This window comes from Narcine bancroftii, chromosome 4, assembly GCF_036971445.1.
Source record: "Narcine bancroftii isolate sNarBan1 chromosome 4, sNarBan1.hap1, whole genome shotgun sequence".
Classification (NCBI taxonomy): Eukaryota; Metazoa; Chordata; class Chondrichthyes; order Torpediniformes; family Narcinidae; genus Narcine; species Narcine bancroftii.
This window is the reverse complement of record NC_091472.1, coordinates 110,883,520-110,909,640: the sequence shown is the minus strand read 5'-3', so window position 1 is coordinate 110,909,640 and position 26,121 is coordinate 110,883,520. Positions and strand designations below refer to the sequence as shown.

Below are 26,121 nucleotides of genomic sequence, written 5' to 3'. Positions count from 1 at the left end.
ACTCTAATCATATGAATAGTTTGATTATAAATTTAAAACTGTAGAGTACAGGGGAAAATAAAGGGAAAAAAGCACTGGTGTTGAGGAGATGTTGTTACCCATCCTCACTGATGACAGTTTGTTAGACAGGAAGTGAAGGTCCATTTGCAGAGGACGCTAAGCCCCAGATCCCAAAGTTTGGGAATGAGTTCATAGGAGAGTGTGGCATAGAAGGTGGAACCTTCCAGGGTTCCAGGGTTGAGTGGAGGTTAATTGAAGTGGATCAAGAGTTAATGTGATCCATGGCCGGTCTCTCACCACACTTCATGGTGGCAGATGTTAGAAGCCACTAGTTGACTTCTAATCATTTAGGTGCTTGCTTCAGACAGGAGAAAAAATAATTTTGCAAATACAGCAACTTATGAAAGCAGAGTGAACCTTTCACAATCTGACTTTCAATTTAATATGTGGAAATGAGGTAAAATTACCAATGGTCTTGAAATATATTAGTAAAGTAGCAGGATTACACATCTTTTCAAAGACAGTAATATAATTTATTTAAATTGGACAAATGCCTGGACAAATCTTTTGCACAGATGGAAATTCTTAAGTATATTCTTCAAGAAATGAAACACACAGTCACGTTTTCTAATCTATCATTTTGCTGAACATTGAGGTTTTTTTCACTTTTACCACAATACGCTAATCAATTTGCTAATAGTCCACAAATAAAACATTTTCAGTTAAAAAAGATGCGTCTAAAGAAGCACTGTGCAGATAAGGGTGGGAGGAACATCTGATTTTCAAATATTACTTTAATGTTTTTCTCTTTAGGTTATTTTATATTTGTCAGTTGAAATGAGAAATCATGCTCTGACTAGTCCAGATTGTCCATTAGCTATGCATATCAGAAAATTCTCAGTGCCATAAATTTATACTTCTTAATTCTAACATGCATTGACAGTGGATAAGGATTCTTTTATTTTTATTTTTCACACAATGAACCATACTGACCAAAATACATACATTTTTCTCTTGAACATATAGTGTCATTTTCTTCCCTTTTTCCCCCCTCCCTCACCCCCCCTCCCCATTTATTCAAAGTTCAATCTATATGATATATTAAACCCATTAAACAATGTCATCACTTAATAAAAATAAACAAGGAATTTGTGTCTTCTACTTTTACATATTGGGTCAGTTCATTTTGTTGTCTTCTCCTTCTGTCATTTTAGGTGGTGGAGGTCCTTGGTAGGATTTCTCTATTGTGTTTCATGTATGGTTCCCATATTTGTTTGAATATTGTGATGTTATTTCTTAAATTATATGTTATTTTTTTCCAATGGAATACATTTATTTATTTCTATGTACCATTGCTGTATTCTCAGGTTGTCTTCTAATTTCCAGGTTGACATAATACAAAATGTATTATCTCAAAAAAAAAATGTGGATAAGGATTCTTGATGGTTGCAAACAATCAGAAAAATGTCTTACAATTATTTAAGTGAAAGAACGTACAAATAAGTTACAGTTTCTGCTTACACTAGAAAATAGAAGAATGCCCTTGCGAATTAGATCGTGAGCATTATGGAGTAAGCTGCAAGGAACACCAGGAGATAGACAAATATTCTGTACATCTATTTCCAAGCAGAGTATTTAGTGTTGGGACAATGTTCTGAATTTAACTGAAACTATGGTGCCAAGGATTTTGCTTCCTTCTCAGCTGCCCCATGCCCAACCTATATATTTTATTTTTTTAAAATATCATCTTATCCTCCAGGTCATTACAGCTCACCGCAGTGGGAAAACATCTGAGTGCAAACAGAGCAAATTGGTGTTCATTTCATCCAATGTGTGTAGGAGGAAAGCAATTAATACAGCTATTGATTGACATGCTAGTGACTATAGTACAGAATGTTCTTAAAGCTTAATTCAAAACATAGTAATTACATCAGCAGAGTTTTGCAAAATAAACTTTTTTTTAAGCTATGTGGAATGAGACTAATTATTTATGAAGCACAATATTCTTGTGCTGTTGTGACGTCAAAATCACATGAAAGTCACATGAAAGTTACGGAGTTAAGGAGAGTTGACATTTTTCATAATGCCAGTTTTTAAATAAGTTACTTGAAATTCATTTTACAATCTTACCTCTTCAAATGTAAGCTTTGAAGCTGGTTCCTCAAATCTATCCACCAAGTCCCAGGGTTTCTTAATATGCTCTTTTACCTTTAACAAAGATGGGTTACCACCGCCAGTGGGCTGATAACGCCTCAAACCCTGCATCTTGGCGCCTCACAGTTTGGCGGGCAGCAACCTCCTTTGAAGAAGACCGCAGAGCCCACCTCTGACAAAAGGCAAAGGAGGAAAAACCCAACACCCAACCCCAACCAACCAATTTTCCCCTGCAACCGCTGCAACCGTGTCTGCCTGTCCCGCATCGGACTTGTCAGCCACAAACGAGCCTGCAGCTGACGTGGACTTTTTACCCCCTCCATAAATCTTCGTCCGCGAAGCCAAGCCAAAGAAAAACAACTCACATTAAAAGTGATGCAGTACTTTCCAGCTATTTTCACATGTTCTGGACTTGTCCGAGTCTAGAAAAATACTGGAGAGAGTTTCTCCATGTTTTATCAAAAATTTTTAATACAAATTTAACACTGCATCCTTTGGTGGCCCTCTTCGGTACAACGGGTGGGAATGTTTCTTCTTTGTCTCTGGTTCAGTCCCACTATTTCTTTTGTTTCTCTTTTGGTGAGGCGTGTGATTTTACTTAAATGGAAGGAAGCTGCCCCACCTACTCATGATCAGTGGTTGCATGACTTCATGTCCTATTTGAACGTGGAAATGATTAGTTATTCAACTAATAATTCAGATTAAAGATTCCAGAAGCTATGAGGGTCATTATGACTCACTATCTTACTTTATAATTTTACTTCAATGTAATTAAATTGTCTGACTTGTATCTTTTCCACCGTCTTTATATTAACCTTTTTTTCTACTTTCATTTTTCTTTTAATATTAATCTTAGACAGATATTCCTCAACTTACGAACTATGCAAGTTATGTCCACCTGCACATCTGACTGAAATTCTTTTTAAAAAAATACAGTAGATATGCTGGATTCTTCATTAAAGGTTCATTTGTTAAAACTTTTTTTGAAAAATTGCTTTTTAATACCTCGTTAAGACATGCAAATCTAACTTACGACCAATCCAATTTATGACCAATCCTTCAGTCTCCATAACGGTCAAAGGTTGAGGAGTACCTGTATAGAATCTGGCAATACGGTTAGGAAATGGGTTTGAGTTTTTCTCCTTTATTATTTTTTTTTATTATTATTAGAGATTTTTATAAAAATGAATACATTATTTAGAATGTGTGTGTGTGTGTGTGTGTATACGCATATGCACGTGAGCATGGCATTGCTGTCATGCTAAAAGAGTCAGAAAATAAACCTCAATTCTGAAAAATTAACAAATAAAAGAGTCGCTCTAAGATATGTTTCAGTTCTGAGATAAGTATTATGCATTGCTATTTTTAATTTGTTGACTCTTGGGGCTGTACTTTCAGCTGCTGAGTTATCCCTTCTCTTGCCAGTATGATGATCCTTAACACCTTCGTATCTGGCTAAGCTTCTGGTCACATTCACATCAAGGTCCTACATGACTTGGAATCAATTTCTGTTTGCTGCTTTTAATTTGGCACTTTCCTCAAATTGAGTATGACTTATTTCCTCTCTGGAATTGTGGGTTCTGAGGCTGCTCATGAGGGCATTGTGGAAAGTGGGGTCTTCGCACGATGTGGCAGTTAGTGATGGTGGGGCTGATGAATGGCATGTTTGATAGATGGTCTCTTCCATGTATCCAGACATAGCGGGGAGCTGCCAATATCCTGAATGCACCTTCTCCATTCTGAGTAGAGTTGAAACAGAGATTCTCAGGAGTCAGAATGCATGTTCAAAGAAGCTTTGAGAACATCTATCCGCGCAGATAACGTGGTATGGAATGATTTTACACTGTACATTTAAAAAGTTGCATGACGTTGGAACAAGACCCTGCATGTGCTAGAATTTGAAGCAAAAAACCATCTGCTAGAGGAACTCATTGGGTGGACCAAGATCAATGGTTAATGTTTCAGTACTTGATGGAAGGTTCTGATCTGAAATGTCACCAATTCTTTTTCTTCCACTGATGCAGTTCAACCTGAAGAACTCCTCCAGGAAGTTGGTTTTATCTTCATGATGTTGCTGCTGTGGCTTTTGTTGGTGTAACAACCTCCCATCATTGCAAACATCTAGTAGAGGCGCTGCCTCAAGAAGGCAGCCAACATCACAAAGGGCCCCCATCACAACCTTTTCTCACTGCTACCGTTGGGCATTAGGTACAGAAGCCTGAAGAACTGTACCTCCAGGTTCAAGAACAGTTTTTTTTTAACCAAATTATCAGACTCTTGAACCTCCCTTGTCACGCAAATCATGGACTGCTCTGACAGCACAAAAGGACTGATGCGCTGAAGCAAGTTACAGATTTCTGGGAGTATTTATCAGCTATGTATTATCTTATGTATTTATTTAATTCAATTAAGTTTACCATAATAGTTTTCCCCCCTCCCCCCAAATGTCACAAAATATAACAGGTGAACATCCTGGTTTACATCAAGAAACAATAACTAATATGACAGAAATTAGGGGAAAGTTGTTTTTACAGAGTTCTTCACAATTAAATCTCCTGTTGTATAAAATTGAAAACATCTTGTGATAGTCCAGGCACAGGGTGGAATTCTGCAGAATCACCAACAAAGCACGCTGATGGGCAGAAATGCATCTTGTTAGGATTCCTTTGCTTGAAAATGTCAGAACCATGTGTATGAAACAAAACCAGTGCCATTTGAAAACTTCGAAGGAGATATTGGCCAGCCTTCTCTTGTTGCAATTGTGAAATTTTTGAGGTCAATAGATGTATGATTTTGTCTGAGAGAGAGTTAGAATCCAATGGCTTCCTTTGCTGAGCACCTTTAAAATAATCTTCCATCGTTTGTGTGATGCCAGTGTTTGGCTCCTTTTCTTCACTGCTCAGATGCAACTCTGCGGGTTCATCAGGAGCAATTCCATCTTCAGAACTTGGATGGCCTGAACCTGCTTGAGCATATTATATGTTAAAAGTTTAAATATTCATTCTCGCATGAATTATAGAATCACAGAACAAATGTGAATGCTAAATTAACATTATAATTATCAAGTTCACATTTTCATTTCCAAGTGGTGAAGCAGTTTAATTTCACACATCACTGCCACACCAACATGTCCATCCATGGCAAACCGAGGTTACCAAGAGACTTCACTAGTGGAGTGTAGTTTACAAAAAGGCAATAGATGAAAGAACTTGTTGGAGCCGCAGATTGTCTGGAGTGGAACTCGCTGTTCAAGGAAGGTCATGTGGTTTTGCAAGCAGAGAGAGTCAAACAGGCTTTTTTCTCGAGAGAGAGAGAGAGAGAGAGAGAGAGAGAGAGAAAGAGAGACAGAAGTTAGTTCTACAGTTTTACAGTCAGCATCAGCAGCTGGGACTGGAACAGGACAAGCTTGTGGAAAACCCCATTTGGAAGACAGGTTGTGAGTTCTTAGTTCAGCCTGGTCAAAGCTCTTGTGGTCCATACAAGAGGAGATGGCTGGCTGCATAATGTTTCACTTGAAATAAGGGAAACGAAAAGGAACTCTGTGGTGACTGGAAAGAAAGGATATCTCCTGGAAAACCCTGATGGGACAAGTTTCTTCGGCAAGACACTGAAGTGGTTGATTGGAAGGGATCAATTGTGGGTGTCCAACAATTAACAAATCTCTCTCTGAAAATCAAAAGCCTGGTGAAATTCATAAATGTTAAATTCTGTGCACAGTATAAGAATTACCTGATACCGGTGAACTTGGAGGAGTGATTAGTGAGATTGGGCTGTGAATCAAAGAACTTTTCTGAACTTACACACACATTGCATACACTTGCGCTTAGAATTAGAGGGGGTTAAGTTAGGTTAGTTAAGTCAGTAGTGATAAGTTTAAGTGTGATTCTGTTTTCATGTTTAAAAATAATTAAAAGCAACTTTTGTTTAAGTAACCATTTGTCTGGGTGAATATCTATTGCTGCTGGGTTTTGGGGTCCTCTGGGCTCATAACACTTGTAATGAAAAACTATGTTAGTAAATTCATTGAATTAAATTAAAAGAGACAATAAATCCATAGATATAAATATTCACATAAATCTGCCTGAAATATTGCAGTCAAGCTTTTTGTAATGTTGGAGCAGTCTCTGATTAGTATAGCAAGCAGAAGCTTAAGAGCTGCTTAAGAACTGTTTTAAAACCTAGAGGTGTTCGGTCTTCAAACAGTGAAAAGAGATTGTGACCAGGGTGACAGGGGTCCTTTATGATGTCGGCTGCCTTCTTTTTTTTTTTTTTTTAATTTTTTTTATTTTTCACACCATAAATCACATTAGCCATGATATACACTATTTCTTTTTCACACATATACAGTGACTTTTTCTCCCCCCCCTTTCCTCCCAAACCACCCCCCCACCCCCCCTCTCATCCATTTTAGGTATACAATCTAGGTTGCATTAAGCCAGTCAGACAATGTTGTCATTCAACAAAATTACACCAGAAATTCTACTGAGTCCATTCTTTTCTTTCCTTCTCCTTCCATCAACTTAGGTAATGTTTGTCCCCGGTAGGTTTTCGCTATTGTATTTAATGTAAGGCTCCTATACTTGTTCGAATATTTCAATATTATTTCTTAACCAATATGTTATTTTTTCTAATGGAATACATTTATTCATTTAAATTTGGTAGTTTCTTCCTTTTAATTTGGTTATGTATTCCATTAATATTTAAAGACATATAGTTCAGCGTAGCCCTTTTATATTTTGTTTATCTTCTCTTTCCGTTTTTCCATCATTACCTTTCCTCCTTTTCCATTTCTGTTTTCTTATTTTCAACTCTTTATAAGACAACATTCCTACAACATCTAACATTTTCCTTATTCTCCTATTTCTATCTTATTTATCCCCAATCTCCCCTTCACCTCCTGAGTTGTCCTTTATCCCTTGTCGGACAACCACATCTCCCCTCTCCATTTGGATTTGCGAATCCACTCGCAAGCGTCAACTGATTTTGCAGTGACCGCTATTTCCCCCCACCCCGCCTCCCCCAGAAAAGATTTCACTTTTCATATGTCACAAAGGTCCCTCTTTTAATTCCCTCCTTATTCTCTCTATTCCATTACCTTCCCTTATTAATTCTTGTCTATACTATCTATATTTTCCTCTAAGTACAGATACATTCATGTATGCTCATTGTCTCTATTCACTCTTATACCTCTTTACCTGCATACATATCAATCGTGATCATTTTTACTCTCATTACCCGTCTTCATCCCTCAGTCTATTTTTGTCTTTACCCACATACATATCAGTCGTGATCATTTTAACTCTCATTACCCGTCTTCCTCCCTCAGTCTATTTTTGTAATTGTTCTGCAAATTTTCGTGCTTCTTCTGGATCCGAGAATAGTCTGTTTTGTTGTCCTGGAATAAATATTTTCAATACCGCTGGATGCTTTAGTATAAATTTATACCCTTTCTTCCATAAAATCGCCTTTGCTGTATTGAACTCTTTTCTCTTCTTTAGGAGTTCAAAACTTATATCTGGATAAATGAAGATTTTTTGCCCTTTATACTCCAGTGGTTTGTTGCCCTCTCTTACTTTTTCCATTGTCTTCTCCAGTACCTTTTCTCTTGTAGTATATCTTAGGAATTTTACTACAATAGATCTTGGTTTTTGTTGTGGTTGTGGTTTAGAGGCCAATACTCTATGTGCCCTTTCTATTTCCAATTCTTGCTGTAGTTCTGGACATCCTAGGGTCTTAGGGATCCACTCTTTTATAAACTCCCTCATATTCTTGCCTTCTTCATCTTCCTTAAGGCCCACTATCTTTATGTTATTTCTTCTGTTATGGTTTTCCATTGTATCTATTTTTTGAGCTAGTAGTTCTTGTGTCTCTTTAGTTTTTTTATTAGATTTCTCCAATTTCTTTTTTAAGTCTTCTACCTCCATTTCTGCTGCTACTGCCCGCTCTTCCATCTTGTCCATTTTCTTTCCATTTCTGTTAAGGTCATCTCCATTTTATTTATTTTCTCTTCTGTGTTGTTTATTCTTTTTCTTAAATCCTTAAATTCCTGTGTTTGCCATTCTTTAAATGACTCCATGTATCCTTTAATAAGAGCAAGTATATCCTTTACCTTGCCTATCTTTTCTTCTTCTATTTCACCATACTCTTCCTCTTCCTCTTCTTCTTCCTCTGGGTTGACCATCTGTTGTTTCTTTGTTGCCCTTTCCTCCTCTTCTTTCTTGTTTCTATTGTCTTCTGTGGTCTCTTCTTGCTGCAGGTGTTCTGCAGCTGTCGTTGCCGGCTGTGGAGATCGACTCCCCAGCTGGTCCCCCCTCCCGTCGGTGTGTTTTTTTTCATTCGCATCGCGGTTGCGCACTTTTGCTCGGCTCAGCGAGCCATTTTTGTAGTCCATTATTTACCGACCTGAGGGAGCGGGTTTCTCTCTCCGCAGCGGGCCTCTTCGGACAGGTAAGGCCTTCACCTTTTTCCTCCTTTGTCTTCTCTTCCTCTCTTCTTACCGTTGCTTTCGACTTTTCTTTTTTTGTCGCCATCTTCTTTCCACCTTTATACTCACTTTTCTGTAACTTTTATTTCTGTGCCTTTGTGTTTTCTCTTGTTTTTCCCGACTTTTCTGGAGAGGGCTGGAGTTCACCGTCCGGCCACTACTCCATCACGTGACTCCTCCTCGTCGGCTGCCTTCTTGAGGCAGCATCTCCTATAGATGTCTACCATGGATGGGAGGTCAGAGCCTGCAATGGATCTGGCTGTGTTTACCATCTGGAGTCTTATGCATTCCAGTCCACAATGACAATTCTGAGCTCCCAAATGCATGCAAATTCAACCCTCCTCATTCCCACAGGAAATAGGGAGCACCCCTGCCATCCTGCACATATCATCTTCCAGCTACTCCCATCAGGAAAAAGATTTTGAAGTATCAGAGCCGGAACCACCAGGCTGATGGACAGTTTCTTCCCACGGGCAGTGAATATAACATTTTTAAATTTAGACATACAGCACGGTCACAGGCCATTTCAGCCCACGAGTCCATGCCGCCCAATTCACCTACAACCCTGGTACATTTTGTGAGACTGCTTAAAAAATCAACTCTCTGTAACTTTATTATTTATTAAGAATATTTATTTTATTATATCTACTGTGTATATGTAACATTTGTGTTGTATGTTTGTTATGTCTCTACATGTGCTCTGCACTGTGAACTGAAGAATGCTGTTTCGTCGGGTTGTACTGGTACAATCTGATGACAAATAACCTTGAACTGTCCTGGGCCTTCTCCCCTGCAAGAGTAAGGGCCTAATGGAAACTGGAGAATCAACTCCACATATTCTGACTGGGCAGTCTACAGCCCAATGGTATGAATAAAGAAGGCTCTAATTTCATGTAATAAGTTTACTCTCTCTTTTTCCATACCCCTTTTTTGTCCACTTTTTCACCCACCCCATCCAGCTCCACCCATTCTCAATACCAGCCTCTTTGATTTGATCCCTTTTCAACCTTATCTCACCATTGGATTCTTGCGTTTTCAACCCCCCACCCCTTTGGTTTCATCTGATCTCTCTACACCACCATTCTCACCTTCTCAGATTCCAGCAATGGCAGTCTTTGACTTCTAATCATCCTCCCCTCCCTGTGTGTCATCTTCCTCCACCTGACCTCTCTGTTTATCTTGCCTCTCTCTTCCTCTGTCTGGCATTAGGGTTCACCAGTTCCACTGTTCCTACCTCCCGCTCCTGCCCACTTGACCCTGGCTACTTTTCCCCACATCCCCAGCCCCGAAGAAGGGTTTTGGCTCAAAATGTCGATCATACATTTTCTCCCATTGATGCTGTCACTGAGTTCCTCCGGCAGATCATTTTTTAGCTTCGGACTGGATAGAGGTTGCATGAACTGCTGAGAATCCCTAGCCTGATTTTATTTTGGATTTCGGCATCTTCAGTTTCTTGCTTTTCAACTGCTGTTTACTTTAAATAGTGGTTTAAATTCAGCTGATGATGTTTAGAATGTGCACATCATTTTTCAAGATTCACGATTCTGTTTATTGACTTTAGATTACTCTGTAGACACCAAGAAGCACCACTAGCCAAATGTCCTTGTCAAGATGTGAAAGAGAGTCTCTGCAGGCACATAATTCCCCATGACCTTCCTGGCCTTTGATCAAAGACTTACCAACAACATCCAAAAACGAACAGGATTGGTACGTTGCTTGTATATAACTGAGCAGCATGGGTTTCAATGGCCAGAATCGGCTTTTACCATGTTGTAAATAAATTTACATAAATGCTCCACAGAGATGGCAGGGACCTGGACTCCAACAAGTTTTAACTTCTACCCATTCATAATTCATCTCTGTCAACATCAGGAGGGAATAAGAACTGAGAGATATACACAAATGCCCGCGAGTTGAAACTCTTAGATGGTACAGCCCTTTAGCTCACCAAATCCACGTCAATCCTAAACTAATTCTATACCAATCCTCTTTTATTCTCCCCTTATTCACAACTTTACCCAAATTCTATCCTTGAACACACAAGGTGAAATTTACAGTAGACAATTAAGCTTCCACCCCGCATGTCCTTGTGATGTAATCGGCATGGTCAACAAAGTGGTTGATGTGATGCTATTACAGTGCTAGCAACCCGAGTTCGAATCCAGTGCTGTCTATGAGGAGTTTGTCCATTCTTCCCGTGACCGGCATGGTTTATCCCCCCGGGTGCCCTGGTTTCTTCCCACCTTCCTAAATAAGCTGGGTTGGGTATAATTGGGTGGTAAGGGTTTAAATGGCCAGCATCGGCTTCTACTCTGTTGTAAATAAAAAATTAAAAATATGTGAGGGAAAAATTATTAACACCCAGGGGAAATCCATGCACTCACACAGAGGGACTGTGCAAATTCGACACAAGCCCATTTCATGTCAGGCCTCCGTCTGGAGGCTGGCTACAAAAGCAGATCAAAAACTTCAAACTTACCTTTCAGACAGCAGCCTGAAAAGGCTGCTCCAGCATACCATTCATATCCAGAAATGCCTCATAGCACCCTCCGGTGCCGATGGAGGTGGGGTGACTGGTGACATAGCGCCATAGCAATGTCTGTCTTCCAGCTGCGTGGGGGATAAAGGGTAGGGAAGGCGGTCATAGCTGTCACATTTTGAGCCGCAGAGAGCGGCCCCAAAGACCGAAGTTCCCCCGACTGCTCCCACTGCCCCAACAGCTCCTATGGGTTCCTGCTACCCCAACGGTCCCTGTTGATGGATCCCGTTGCCCCACTGGTCCCTGCCGCATGACTATCCCCTGCTGATGGCTCCCGCTGTCCTGACGGCCCCCACTGCTCTGATGGACCCCAGTACCCAAGGGCTACCGCTGCCCCAAGGGCTCCCTCTGCCCCACCAGCTTCTGCTGCCCCAATGGCTCCCGCCAGCTCCTGCTGCCTGCCCCGATGGCTCCTGTTGCCCTGACAGCTCCCGCCCACCACCCCTGCCTTGAAGGGATCATGGAGGGAGAGGGGTGAGTGGGGAAATGGGTCATGGGCTGATGGCATCATCAGCCCACCCCTAACCAGCCGCTTGCAGCAGATATTCATTTAGGTCAGGTGGCAGATCGCTGCGCTCCACCGACGATCCTTTCCCAAGAAGGGTTGGAATTGGAGCCTCGGAGGTGCACCATTGTACTCTTGATTTTTAAAGACTGGTTTGGCCCCACAATCCCTATGAGACATCTGTGATATGTCGTGCTCTATAGTTTCTGAGCTGCAAGAAAGATTACAATGAACTAAAAAAGAAATAGTGGAAAATTAATTGGACTTTTTTAATGCAAAAGGAATGAGACAATGAGCAGATAATATGTCCTGTTTTACTTCTGTTGTGAGATCTTCCCATGTGATGTGGAGTTTGCTTGTATGATATTTAGTGCCTATCACTGATTGCACTGAGAAGGTAGAAGGGGAATCATTCAGAGTAGATTCTTCCAATAGAGTCATTTGCAAGACTGTTTCAGAGGACAGAACAGGGTTAATCACATTGGTCAGCACGCAACAGAAAATAGAATGGATAACAGGCTCTGGAGCAAGGCTTGATTTAACACAGGGGTTGCTTTCCAAACACCAGTTGACACTATCTCTTGACATGTCTGTCCATGGCCTTATGAACTGTGACAACAAGACCACCTGCAAATTGGAGGAACAACACCTCATATTCCGTCTGGGCACCCTCCAACCAGATGGCATAAATTTGACTTTTCCAATTGCCATCAATGTTCCCCCCCCCACCCCCCCACCCCCATCCCTCCACATCTATCCCTATATCTCCTTTCCTTTAGTTCTATCTCTCTCTCTGGGGGATTTTATACACAAAAGGCGCATAATCGTCTACTCAAGTTTTTAAAAAAAGGTGAATTTACTTTTTATGCTGATGACCAAAAATGCGGATCACACAGGGGTAAAATGCAAGCTGGCTTCCGAAGCTGAAGGAGGCGGAGTGAGAAGTGCAGTAGGCCACCTGCCGCCGTGACACCAAACATACGTGCTGGGACAGGAAAGCGGCCTATACTGAAAATGGCAACTGAAGAGCAAGTACGAGCGCTAGTGGAGATCTGTACAAGCAATCTTAGGGCTCAGGCAGATCTTCTGCGCAAAGTAATTGCCTTTTTTCATCATATAGGATCTTTAAAATTCCCATTCATGGGTCGCAAGTTGATGGCGTCAGCACGATATCATCAGCTCTCCCCTTTGGAGCCACATTCAGCGATAATCCTTTTACGAATCACTTCTGACACTACGCCCCTAGGCGGAGGGAACATGGAGCAAGTTGGACCAGCCAATCCTCCTTTGGACCTTTTATGGAGGTAAGTGAAGTAATTTAAAGGCAAAGGAAACCTCTCTTTACAAATCGCGTTTTTCACTTTGTCTCTTTTCCCCCAGCTCTGCATACAGAGCTCAAACCCCCATCCCTCCCAATCAATTCTCCTGTCCTCCCATCCATATCCAATTAATACTTTTTGTCTTTTGGACTGGACCCTCCCCCTCGCCTTTCTTTTAATTTAAGCAGCTACTGGCTTTTTATCCATCCTTGAGAAGGGCTCAGTCCTGAAATGTTAGATATATTCTCCTCCTATGGACGCTACAAGAGCTGCTGAGATTTTAAAGATAAATCTGCAGCCACCATTTTGAAAGGATTATACATTTAAAACTGTGAAGTAGTTTGGTATTAGAGTTGAATTAATTAATTTCAGGGGACCAGTGATACAAGTATGATGCCTTTTGATTACAGAATGCAATTGTCTTGGCAAATTTCTTAGTGGCAGAATAATAAAAATATTCAGCATTGAGAATAGATCTCTCCCAAAAGAAAACACATAAGCTATCCATCTCATTGTTTCTTCCACTGTTCACTGAGGCCACAGCTGACTTGTAAATTAAATAATTCACTCACCCTGGCACCACATTTTTTATCCTGCTGCTATAAACGTCAGATTTAAAATTAGTATCGAACTTTCATCTAATGCTTTCAGTGGCGAGCATTTCACAATTCTCCCATCTAATGTATGAACAAGTTTTCCCTCTTGAATATTATGATTTAAATTATACTCTGAAGTCCCAGCCAGCAGGTAAAGTTTCCATCAAACCATTTTTAATATAATAAAATGCCTCAAGGCATTTCACAAATTTATAAAACCAATTTTTGAAATCAAGTCATTTAATATTCGGGCATATAACCAAAGATTAAGTGGAGAGAAAGTTTTAAAGAAGGATCTTAGGAATGTCAAAAGAACTGGAGGGAGAGAATTCCATTGCTTATTGCTTTGGCAGCTGAAGGCCTGGTTGTCAATAGATGAGAGGTTAGTCAGAGGAGTGCTGGAGAAGCCAGAGCGGGAAGACAGTTGCTACCTTCGGCAGTTCTGTGGCTGAGGATGTACATAGATCAGGAGGCACAAGACCTCAAAACGGATTTGTAGCCAAGGAGGACCTTAAAACTGAAGCTTTGTAAAACCAGGACTCAACACAAGTCAACAAATACAGAAAAAACTGTAAAAAGAACTTTGGAATCATGTTATAACATGGTTGCCAAAGTTTTGGATGACTATGAGTTTCCACTTGAAGCCCACGCATAAGCAAGGCTACAACCAACAAAACCATAGATGAGATCATCTTCCCTTCCCTTCCAAAATTGCAAACAACAATCAAATCAGTCAAATTGTGTTCTCTAATAGCAATCCTTATAATGGCAATCAAGTCATTTTTTAAAAATACAAATGTGTTTTGACACACATTGACAGGGCATGAATTGGTAGCCAGTTTTCAACCTATGGTAGAGGTGCTGTAACGGCAGTGGTGCCACTGGTACAGTGCTGTGAAAGTGGGGTGGGGAGACAAGTGCAGCTCCGCAGGGTCCTATTTCCCTAAGGCCTACCACTCAGTGCAGGCTTTAAATGGCCTGTAAAAAAAATCCTGATTAAAGGGGAAGAGATGTCTGAAGAGATTGAGGCAAATAAAGGTGGATAAATCCCAAGATATTCTCTCATATCTTGAGGGAGGCTAATGTAGAAATTGCGGAGATATTTAAAAGATCCTTAGTCACAGGTGAGGTGCTAGAGGAGTGGAGGATAATTAATGTCGTTCTGTTATTTAGAAAAAGCTCCAAGAATAATCTGAGAAATTATAAATCAGGGATCTTGATGTTAGTAGTCGGTAAGTTGTTGGAAGGTATTCTAAGAGATCGAATGTACAAGTATTTAGATAGGCAGGAATTGATTAGGGAGAGTCAACAGAGCTTTGTGCATGGCAAGTCGTGTTTATCCGATCCGATAGATTTTCGGGGAGGTTACCAGGAAAGTTAATGAAACAGCCGTGGATGTTATCTATAATGGACTTTATTAAGACCTTTGAAAAGGTCCCACATGGAAGCTTAGTCAAGAAGGTTCAGTCACTCAGTATTCAAGATGAGTAGTAAAATGGATTTAACATTGACTTTGAGGGAGAAGCCAGAGAGGGGTACTAGATGATTGCCACTCTGACTGGAGCCCTGTGACTCCTGGTGTGCTTCAGGGATAGGTGCTGAGTTATTTGTTGTTTGTCATCCAAATCAATGATCTGCAAGTGACACAAAGTTTAGAGGTGTAGTAGATAGCAAGGAAGGCTTTCACACTTGACCACTGCTACATCACCATGAAGAACGCCTACCAAACCATCCCATGACCGCACTTTGACAAGTCTGATTACCTGGCTGTACATTTACTTCCAGTGTACAATCAGAGACTGAGGACTACAAAACCAGTAGTGAATATGATTAAAGTATGGTTGAGGGAGGTGGAGGAGTACTTGCAGGATTGCTTTGGAATGGGTGGACTGGACCATATTCAAGATTCACCCTTAGACCTGAATGAAAATGTAACATGTGGCACCGACTTCATCAAGATCTGCATGGACGACTGTGTGCCAAAATGCACATACTGGGAGTTCCCCAACCAGAAGCCTTGGATGAAGCATAAGATTAACAACCTGCTGAGGGTGAGATCAAGGGTGTTTCAGGTCGATGATCCAGATCTTTACAAGAGTCCAGGCACAACCAAATGAAGGCTATCTTAGCAACAAAGAAGTAATTCTGGGGGAAGCTAGAGAAAGAGACAGACACTCACCAGCTATAGCAGAGATTGAAGGCGATTACATCCAACAAAGCAAGGTTGAACACTATAAACAGCTGTGATGCTTCACTTCCCAATGAGCTGAACACTTTCTACGCTCACTTTGAGAAGGAGAACTTAACAGTTCCTATGAGAATCCCTGCAAAGGCTAATGACCTTGTGGTATGTGTCTCTGAGGCCAATGTCAGAACATCATTCAAGAGGGCGAACCCTTGCAAGGCGTCAGCCCAATGTACCTGGCAGGGTATTGAAAATCTGGGCCAGCTGGCCAGAGTGTTCACAGACATTTTCAATCTCTCACTGCTGCAGTCGGAGGATCCCACCTGCTTCATAGGGCATCAGTCATCCTGGTGCCAAAGAAGAGCAGGTTGAGTTGCATCAACGACGATCGCCCAATAATACTCACATCTACAGTGTTGAAATGATTTGATTGGACATGGCCAGAATTAAATGTCTGGACCCACAGCAATTCACCTACCATCACAATTGTTCCACAGCAGACATAATATCACTGGCTCTCCACTCAGCACTGGACCAACCAGACCACAGCAACACATACATATGGTTACTCTTCATCAATCAGCTCAGCCTTCTACACCATTTTTCTCTCTGTGCTGGAAAACAAGCTCCAAACTCTAGGCCTCTGCACCCTCCTCCCCCCCCCCCCACCACCCCCTCCCCCTGTAATTGTATCTTTGTCTTCCTAATTGGAAGACCAATGTCAGTATGAATAGAAAACGTCTCCTTCTCCCTGATGATCAGCACAGGCACGCCTTAAGGATGTGAGCTTAGCCCACTACCCGACTCACAATTCAAATGTTATCTACAAGTTTGCCGATGACACCACAATTGTCGGCAGAATCACAGATGGCAAGGAGGAAGCATACAGGAGTTAGATGGATCAGCTAGTTAAGTGGTGTCACAGCAACAACGTTTTACTCAATGTTAGCAAAATCACATTATCAGAATACGATCCAGTACTCATTGAGGCATCAGTAGTGGAGAGGGTCAAGAACTTCAAATTGCTGGGTGTCAACATCTCCAAGGATGTCCTGAAGCCTCCATGTCATTGCAATCATGAAGTCTGTGGCTATATTTTGTGAGGAGTTTGAGGAGATTCAGTAAACCACCAAAGACTCTCAAGGACATCTACAGGTGTACCATGGAGAGCATTCTGGCTGGTTTCACCACTGTCTGGTACAGAGGTGCCAACGCTCAGGACAAGAATAACTCCAGACAGTTGTTAACTCAGCCTGCGACATCATGGGCACCAGACCACTCCATCGAGGACATCTACAAGAGGCGGTGTCTTAAGAAAGCAGCTTAGGACCCCCACCACCCAGGCCATGCCCTCTTCATTCTGCTACTATCAGGAGCCTGAAGACAAGCACTCAGTGACACAAGGATGGGTTCTTGTCCTTTGCCATCAGATTCCTAAATGAACCATAGACTCTACCTTATTTTGTAATTTTCTTTTTCTTACACTATTTTATTTATTTTCAAATGTGGTTTATAGAAATGTTTGCATTATGGTGCTGCTACAAAACAACAAATTTCATGACACGCTCATGAGAACAAATTCTGATTCCAATTCAGAAGCTTGCAGTGTGATATGGACCAGCTGGTAAAATGGGCAGCAAAATGACAGATGAAACTTAATGCAGAAAAATGTTAGGTGTGACTAACCAGGGTAGGATTTACATTGTAAATAATAAAGCGCTCAGACATGCAGTAGAACAGAGGGATCTGGGAATTGTGTTACAGGTAGATAGGGTCATAAAGAGAACTTTTGGTACATTGGCTCTCATAAATCAAAGTAGGCATTGGGATGTTATGATGAAGACATTGGTGAGGCCAAGGTTTAATTATTGTGTGCAATTTTGGTCTCCGAACTGCAGGAAAAGCATCAATAAGATTGCAAGAGTTCAGAGAAATTTTACAAGAATGTCACCAGGTCTTGAAGAACTGAGTTACAAGGCAAGGTTAAATAGGTTAGGGTTATTTCCTGGAAAAAGAGAATGAGGGGAGATTTGACAGAGTATATAAATTATGAGGGAGTAAATAAGAATAAATGCAAGCAGGCTTTTCCCACTGAGGTAAGGTGAGACAAGAACAAGCGGGCATGGGTTAAGGTTAAGAGTTATGGGTGTGAGGTAGGGAAGGTTCAATTTGTTAAGTAGGGGGCTATGTAGTTTGGTACAACCTCATGGGCCAAAGGGCCTGCACTGTGTTGTGAAGTTCTATGTTTGAAGGGAACATTATGGGGAACTTCTTCACAAAGAGAGTGGTTAGAATGTGGTAGCTGATGTAGTGAATGCGGGCCCTATTTTGACATTTTAAGAAAAATTTGGATACATATATGGATAGGAAGGCTATGATCTGGATGCAGGTCAATGTTACTAGGCAGAGTAATAGTTTGGCACAAACTGGAAGGGCCAAAGTGTCTCTGTGCTGCAGTGTTCTAAGGTTGTATGACAATAAAACCATGATCACTGTGGCTTAAACAACAAAGAAATGGAGTCATTCTCATCCAGTTTTAAATTCTTTAAGAATAAAATCCACAATGGAAAATATGAACACACCTAATTCCCAACAATATAATTTCTACAGAAAAAATTGAAAAAAAAACTTTTCCATTATTGGAAAATATATTTTAATTGTTGCAGATTAGTTTGGAGAAATGGTTTGTCTCCTTGCAGATGAGTAAAAATAAGAGCAGAATGTAAAGCTTTTGATTGGGATTGCAGATATATATGATCATTCTAGTTTGGTTATTGCCTATCCTCTAATTCTGGTTCAAATGAACTAAAAATACAGAAATGCTTGAGGAACAGCAGGTCTTGCGGCATCCATAGGAGGTAAAGATATTTAACCGATGTTTTGGCACTGACCCCCTTCTTCAAGGTTCAAGGCGCATGAATTAAAAGAAAGTGCAGCAGGAGGAGTGCAGACCAACAAACAAAAGGTGAAAATTAGACGTGGAATGGAAGCCAGGAGAGAGGAAAGGTGAAAATTGATTTCTGTGCTTTTTGTATAATCACAGTGTCTGCAAGCTTTCGTGTTTCACCCGGTTCATCTGGAGACAACTTTCTGTATTTAACGGTGAGGAAAATCAACTATTAGCAGCTTCAAATTCTTAGGAATAAATATCTCCAATGACCTGACTGGGACAAGCACACTGACAAGATAGTCAAGAAAGTGCACCAACCCCTCTACTTTCTTAGAAGCCAATGGCCCCCCTATTCCTCAATGACTTCTGCAGGTACACCATCTTGCTGGGTGCATCACAGCAGGATGGGGGAGCTGCTCTGCTCAAGGTCAGAAAAATCTACAGAAGGTATGAATGCAGCTCAGAACATAATGCAAACTTCCCTCCATTCTTGAACTCCATTCATATATCTTCCAGTGCCAAGGGAAGGCAGCGAAGGACTGAGCACACTCCAGACCTCTTTTCCCTCTTCCAATCTGGATACGGCTTGAGTGTGAAATTGGACACCCACAGGGTTAAAGACATTCACCGGCTCCTGAATGAATCCCCCAACAGTGCTATAATGCTGCCCTTACTTGGTGCTAATTGGTTTTCTTTATCATTGTAACTCTATAACCTGTAAAAAGTGTTTCTACACGGCTGTATGAATGTTAGATGGCTCGCAGAAGGACCCTTCTCACTTTACCAGGTACTTTGTGACAAATAAACTTAAAGTATTAACATATGTACTGTAATTATTTGACCTGCAAAATTTTTGACAGACCTTTGAAAAATGAAACTAGGAAAATATATCTCTTCAAATCCTTGTCATTTTACATAATGACTTTCCTTTAAAATTACTGCTTGTGGTTAGTTTTCTTTACTGGGAAGATGGAAGTTAGAGGTACAATTAATGAATGAAAAATTTAAAAATAACTTTGATCAATGACAGTTTATAATCCTTATGCAATCAGTGCCTCATGCAGTCAAAATTGAAAGGAACCACATTTGTGGTTTTAAATATGATTACTGAAATTAGACTGTTTAAAAAAAAAACCCAAAACAATAATTATACATTTGATTATTGTAAAATCAAAGTTTTGGAAAACATGATAATCTTCAATCTATTTTCTTTGCATTGTTGATATAAGAATTCTCAGATGCTATAATTAAAAATGGTAGAGCTTAGTTGATTAACTTTAAACAGTTAGTGTATTCCATTAGTGTATCTGAACGGGACAATTATACTCAGTGGGCTCATTCCACACATGAATACAGTGAAAAGCCAAAGATATAGAAAAAGAAAATATACTCATTGATTATTAAAACATTTTTGTATTCAGTTAAGGGTAGACCAATATGCTTTCCAATTCCAAAGCTGCATTTGACATTGGAAGTCAAATTATGAAGATTAAATCTAAGCACTTTTCTGAATGACTCATTTTAAAACCAATAACAAAGTGGCAATCTAGTTCTATCCCTGAATGTTCAGAATTTTATTAACATATTTCTAACCTGAACAATTCACTTTCTATTCCAATGTGTATGATGCGGAAAATGTTTTTTTTTTAAACATTTTTTATGAATCATTGCATCTTTGAGGAATTCATTAAATCAAATTGAGTTAATTAAGTTAATGTAAATGATTTAAAAAATACAGCCAAAATTCTCATAAATTTACATTTTACCAAGCATAAAATTAATCCATGAGTGCTCAAACATTATTATTTCAGTGAATGGTGCAACATTTTACAGCACCAAATTTACATTTGCATTTTTTTTTCTGGAATCATTGTGAACTTCCTCAAAATTCAATCCTTCTTTGGCTTGGCTTCGCGGACGAAGATTTATGGAGGGGGTAAATGTCCATGTCAGCTGCAGGCTCGTTTGTGGCTGACAAGTCCGATGCGGGACGCAGTTCTATCACATCTCCCTTCAAAACAGTGACAGGATGGAAGATCGTTTGATAAGCTTCCCCCACAACAGCCAGCATCTCCTGGGGGGCAGCACTTTAATTCCACATCTCATTCCCATACTGATGGGCAGCACAGTTAGTGTAGCAATTAACGCAACGCTTTTACAGTGGCAACGACCCATGTTGGAATCTGCAGTGATCACAAGGTGTTTCTACGTTCTCCCTGTGTCTGCATGGGGTTCCCTGGGTGCTCTAGTTTCTTCCCACACTCCAAAAATGTACAAGGTTTGCAAGGTCCATTTGGGTGGCACAGGCTCATGGGCCAGAAGGACCTGTTACCATGCTGAATCTCAAAATTAAATTAAAAATCAAATATCAGTTCATGGCCTACTTTACAGTCAAGTTGGAGGAACAGCACTTTTTATTCCATTTTGGAAATCTCCATCCAGGCAGAATCAACATCGACCTCCAATTTCCAATAAACCCCTCCCTTTGGTTCCCCTCATCTGTCTGGTCCCATTCTTCCTTCTTCCCATCCTCACTCCCATTTGACCCCATTCATGTTGTTCCTTCCATCAGAGTACATTTTTCTCGGCCTCTTCCTTCAATCATATCCTAGCTTCTTTTCCCGATTTTTTTTTTCCCCCCTTGCGCCTGCATTCATCTATCACCTGTCAGACCTCCCTCTCCCCACCCTGGTCCTTCTATTTGGGTTTCTGTCCTCTTTTTTACAATTCTTGATGAAGGATTATGGCTCCAAATGCCAGACCTGCTGAGATCCTCCAGCATCTTGTGTGTTGCACTAATGGCAATTGTTACTTTATTCTGGGTACCCTTAATTGTTGATTACAAGCATGTCATGATACTGCAGACACTCAAAAGAAATATACAATTTTGAAACAGCTATTCAAATAATCTTGTTTCTTTGGACTTTGACAATAGCTTTGCCAATCTTCCCCTTCAGTAATTATCCTGTTCCTTTTTCAAAGTTAATAGGGAGTCTGCTTTTGCTGCCCTTTCCAGGGGGGAAACGTGTGACAGGTTATTTTCCCTTTATCTTGCCTCTGCTTCTTCTGCCATTCACAAATAATCTGTCTTTTCTGGCTACTCATCCAACAGCCACAGGACAATATTTCTCTTTGCTGACCATCAAAACCTTTCTTTATGATGAACCCTTCAATCAATCTGCCCTTAAATCTGTTCTGGAACAAAGACCCGTCATTTTATTAATGAACTGGACAAAGAAGTGGTACGATAGGTCAGTCAGTTTAAAGTGACATGAAGGTTGGAGGTGTTGTAGGACATACAACAGGATATACACAGGGAGAAGCAGCAGGTGGAATTCAATTGGGATGTGTGTAGTGATGCATTTTGGAAAGTAAAGCTTGAAGGTGGAGTACATGGTTAATGCCAGGATTCTTAGCAGTATGGAAGACAAATCCAAATCCACAGGTTACCACACAGGTTGATAGGGTAGAGAAGAAGGCTTATGGTATTCTTGCCTTTATTAGTCAGGGGATTGAGTTCAAATGCCATGAGGTAATGCTACAGTTCTATAAAACTCTGGTTAAACCACACTTGGAACATTGCAGGAAAGATATGGAACCTTGAGAGAGGGTGCAGAGGAGATTTACCAGTATGTTGCTTGGATTGGAGAAAGTGTCTTATGAGGTAAGGTTAACAGAACTTGGGTTTTTCTCTTTGGAGTGAAGAAGGACGAGAGATGACTTAATAGAGATCTACAAGATTATGAGGCTTAATTTTAAACATTTAGACATACAGCACGGTAATAGGCCATTTTGGTCCACAAGACCATGCCGTCAAACTACACCCAATTAACCTACCTCCCTGGGACGCTTTGAATGGTGGGAGGAAACCGGAGACCCTGAGGAAAACCCACGCAGACACAAGGAGAACAGACAAACTCCTTACATATAGAGCGGGATTTAAACCCTGGTTCCAGTCACTGGCGCAGTAACAGTGTTGCACTAACCACTCTGCCAACTGTGCTGGGAAGAGAGCCAGCACCCTTTCCCCAGAGTGATAGTAGCAAATACCATAGAACATCTGTTTAAAGTGAGGGGAGGAAAGTTTAAGGGAGACATCAGGTGTAAGTGTTTTTATGAATATTGTAATGGGTGCCTGCAATGCATTGCCAGGAGTGGTGTTGGAGGATGGTATTACAAGGAGATTTAAAAGACTTTTAGACAGGCATGTGGATGCAGGAAAAATAGAAGGTTATGGGTGTGAGGTAGAGAATATTTAGATTGCTGTGGAGTTAGTTTATATCAGTCTTCACATTGACAGCTGAAGGCCCTGTACTGTGCTAAAATGATCGATATTCTAAAAGCGAGGTAGAGAGAAAAACAAGCTCACGGGTTATCGCAAAACATTTTATAACTAATTAAGTTAATTTGATAAGTTCAAATTAAGGAGATCAGCAAGGTTGTACCATAAGACACAGGAGCAGAAATAGGCTATTCAGCCCATCAAGTCATCCCCTCCATTCAATCATGAGTTGATCCATTCTCCCACTCCCTGGCCTTTTTCCCATAACTTTTTATGCCCAGGCTTATCAAGAACCCATCAATCTTTGCATTAAATATGCTCAATGATGGCCTCCACAACTTTTCCAGTGACAAATTCCACAGATTCAACATTCTCTGGCTGAAGAAATTTCTCTGCATCTCTGTTCTAAGTAGGCACCCTTCAATTCTGAAGTTGTGCCCACTTATCCTTAATTCTCCAACAAACAATATTTTTAAAACTACTCTGTCCTTGTCCTGCTTCAATGAGACCACACCCCCCTCCCATTCTCCTAAATTTTAGCTAGTACAACCAAGAGCTGTGAAATATTCCTCATATGGCACCCCTTAATTCCTGAAATCATCCTTGTGAACTTCCTCTAAATCCTGTATGCTCTCACATATGAGAAAATTTAAAGACAAACGTCTTTGGGTGACAGTTGAGGGATAAATATTGAGCGGCAATAATTGGAAAAGTATTAAAGCAGTATTTGATTTATGATGGTTTTCTAACTCTGCAAGATTAGCATTAGGTATGGATAATATCCAATGTTTGACCCTCTTTCTTAGCACACACCTAACATGACCTCCAGGTGCAAGGGAATGAGAATCTTTGGTTCCACAATGAAAGGTGGCCCCAAGCAGTGACTAGGCCACAGGCAGTGGATTCTGAGGTCTTGCGTTTAAACTGTCCTGATGACCCATTCACATCTCATTCTATTTCATGCTAAAACAGTATAAGACCTCACTTGGGGCATAGTTAAGGAAATTAGTTAAAGGCTTTTTCCCTAGGTAAGGGAATCTAAAACTAAAGAATGTAGGTTGAAAGGGGAAAGATTTAAAAGAGACCTGAGGGACAATTTTTTCACACAGATGATAGGTACTGTATGTGGAATGAGTGGGCAGAGGAAGTGGTAGAGGCAGGTACAAATGCAATTCAGTAAAATCCCAATTATCCAGCACTCAATCAACTAGAAACACAACCAACCAGCAAAATTATCAAATAAATAAATATAAATTAAATCAGATTAAATAAAAGTTTAAAACTGTAAAAGTAAATGCTCTCCAAAGCAGCACACAACCCCTTGGGAGCATATATTCAGCCAGCAGAATGCCCCGGTTGTGCCCAGCATGCAGCAGTTGTTTGAATAAAGTTTCAATAAAGTTGTGTTTGAATAAAATCACTTTGCCAGGATGAAGAGCTGGCTGGTGCCGCTCCCCGCTGGGGAAACTCTTGCAAAGTGTCTCTCTATCCCTGCCTGGGAAGAATCTTTATCTTCATTAGTATATTATGAAGTACATTAGTAAGGCTTTATCTGTAATCGTGGGGGAGGAGGTTTAATTATGACGGTGGCACAGTTAGCGCAACACTGTTAAAGCACTCACGAATAAGGTTCAAATTTAAAGGAAGGTGCGCGGAGGGCCTGATCATGACACTTGTATGCTGGTGAATCAGGTTGTCAGTGCAAGGAAGGTGCACTGAGGGCCAGACCGGAGCACCAGGATGCCGCTTGCCGCTGGGGCGACTCTCCCAAGTAGAATCTCTGCCTAGTAGAGTCTATATCTTTGATAGTATTAGGTATATTAGTAGGGCTTTATTTTTAAAAATTGGGGGAGGGGGGGAATTATGATGGCAGCAGTTAGTGTAGTGGCTTGCACAACACTGTTACAATGCCAGCAACCGGAGTTCAAATTTAATTTAAATTTTTTTAATTTAAGGGAATTAATTGATTAAATTGAACCTCACATAATTAAAGACCACAATGGTGATTTTTTTATAAATAATTTTACATTTTGCATTGCCTTTTGTCTTTTAAATGGTGTGTATTCTTAATGCAGGTGCATTAGGTTAGGCCTTGTAAGAGTGAGCCTCAATCAACAGGAAAATTCACATTTCTGACACCCGTGATCCCTATAAGTATTGGATAATGGGGATTTTAATGTTTTTGAAAAACAGTTAGGAAGGGCCATGAAGAGACTCAGAGTAAATCAGCTTGGTAAAAGGCCATTTGACCCAGCTTCACCACACAGATTAAATGTCCCACCCACACTCATCCCATCTGCCTGTACTTGGCCCATATCGCTCTAAACCTCTCCTTTTCAAGCATCCATTTATTTTTTTCTTAAATGTTTCAATGGAACCTGCTTCAATCACCTCTTCCGGTAGCCCATTTCATACACACACCACTCCTTGGGTAAAAATGTTACATCTATGATTCCTAATAAATCTTTCTCCCACCCCCCAATCCTCACCCTTTTCAGAAGCTTGTCGGCCGCTGCTGAAGATATAAGCAAAGCGGCACACGGGGATAATAGCACTCGAGCACAAGCCTACATCTCTACTTGTCCTGAGAGATTTGACACTTGGAATTTATCCTACAATTTTTATAAAAATACAGCACATCTGAGGAAAAGTAAATGCCATGGCTGCTGCCCTATCCAGACGTGACCTTGATGTCTTACATACAACTACTGCCATCAACTTCACCGCCAATGCTCATGCACAGCACACCGATCCCGATCTTATGCAGTATCGCCAGATCAACTCTGGTCTCCATTTTCAAGATGTGACCCTTGATGAGTCGGGTGCAAAGTTAGTCTATGATTTTTCCACAGGAAGGCCTCGGCCTTTTGTGCCAGCGACTGTGAGGCAGGAGATTTTTAAGTCTCTTCACAATCTATTACATCCTGGTAGAAATCAAACTAGTTACAGATGTTGGATTATGGGCAACGACCTGCTCTCCGTGTCAACGCTCTAAATTCTCTAGACACACAAAATCCAAGCTGGGGGATTTTGTTGTTCTAGATTTCCATTTCCAGCATGTGCATCTAGACTTGGTAGGCTCGCTTCCGCCACCTTGGGGAAATACTTATCTGCTCATGTGTAGGAGGAGGCTGTTCCTTTCACTGACATCTCTGCAGAGATGGTTG

General features: G+C 40.7%; 1 protein-coding gene across 6 annotated transcripts in view; it reads right to left on the bottom strand.

Moving 5' to 3' along the window:
* Positions 1-511: 511 nt before the first annotated feature.
* Positions 512-26,121, bottom strand: part of LOC138760991 (shieldin complex subunit 1-like) — an 81,837-nt gene continuing 56,227 nt past the window's right edge. For 3 of the 6 annotated variants that reach the window (XR_011356047.1, XR_011356049.1, XR_011356050.1), the window contains 2 exons: positions 11,118-11,248; positions 5,029-5,116 (listed from right to left, as the gene is read on the bottom strand). Coding sequence is in view for 1 of the 6 variants with exons in the window: in XM_069932421.1 (XP_069788522.1) it covers positions 4,701-5,116 (416 nt within the window). In the remaining 5 variants the exon portion in view is untranslated. Of the gene's footprint in view, positions 5,120-6,225; positions 6,398-11,117; positions 11,249-26,121 lie in introns of those variants that run through there. The other 3 variants (XR_011356052.1, XR_011356048.1, XM_069932421.1) reach the window with 3 other exon arrangements.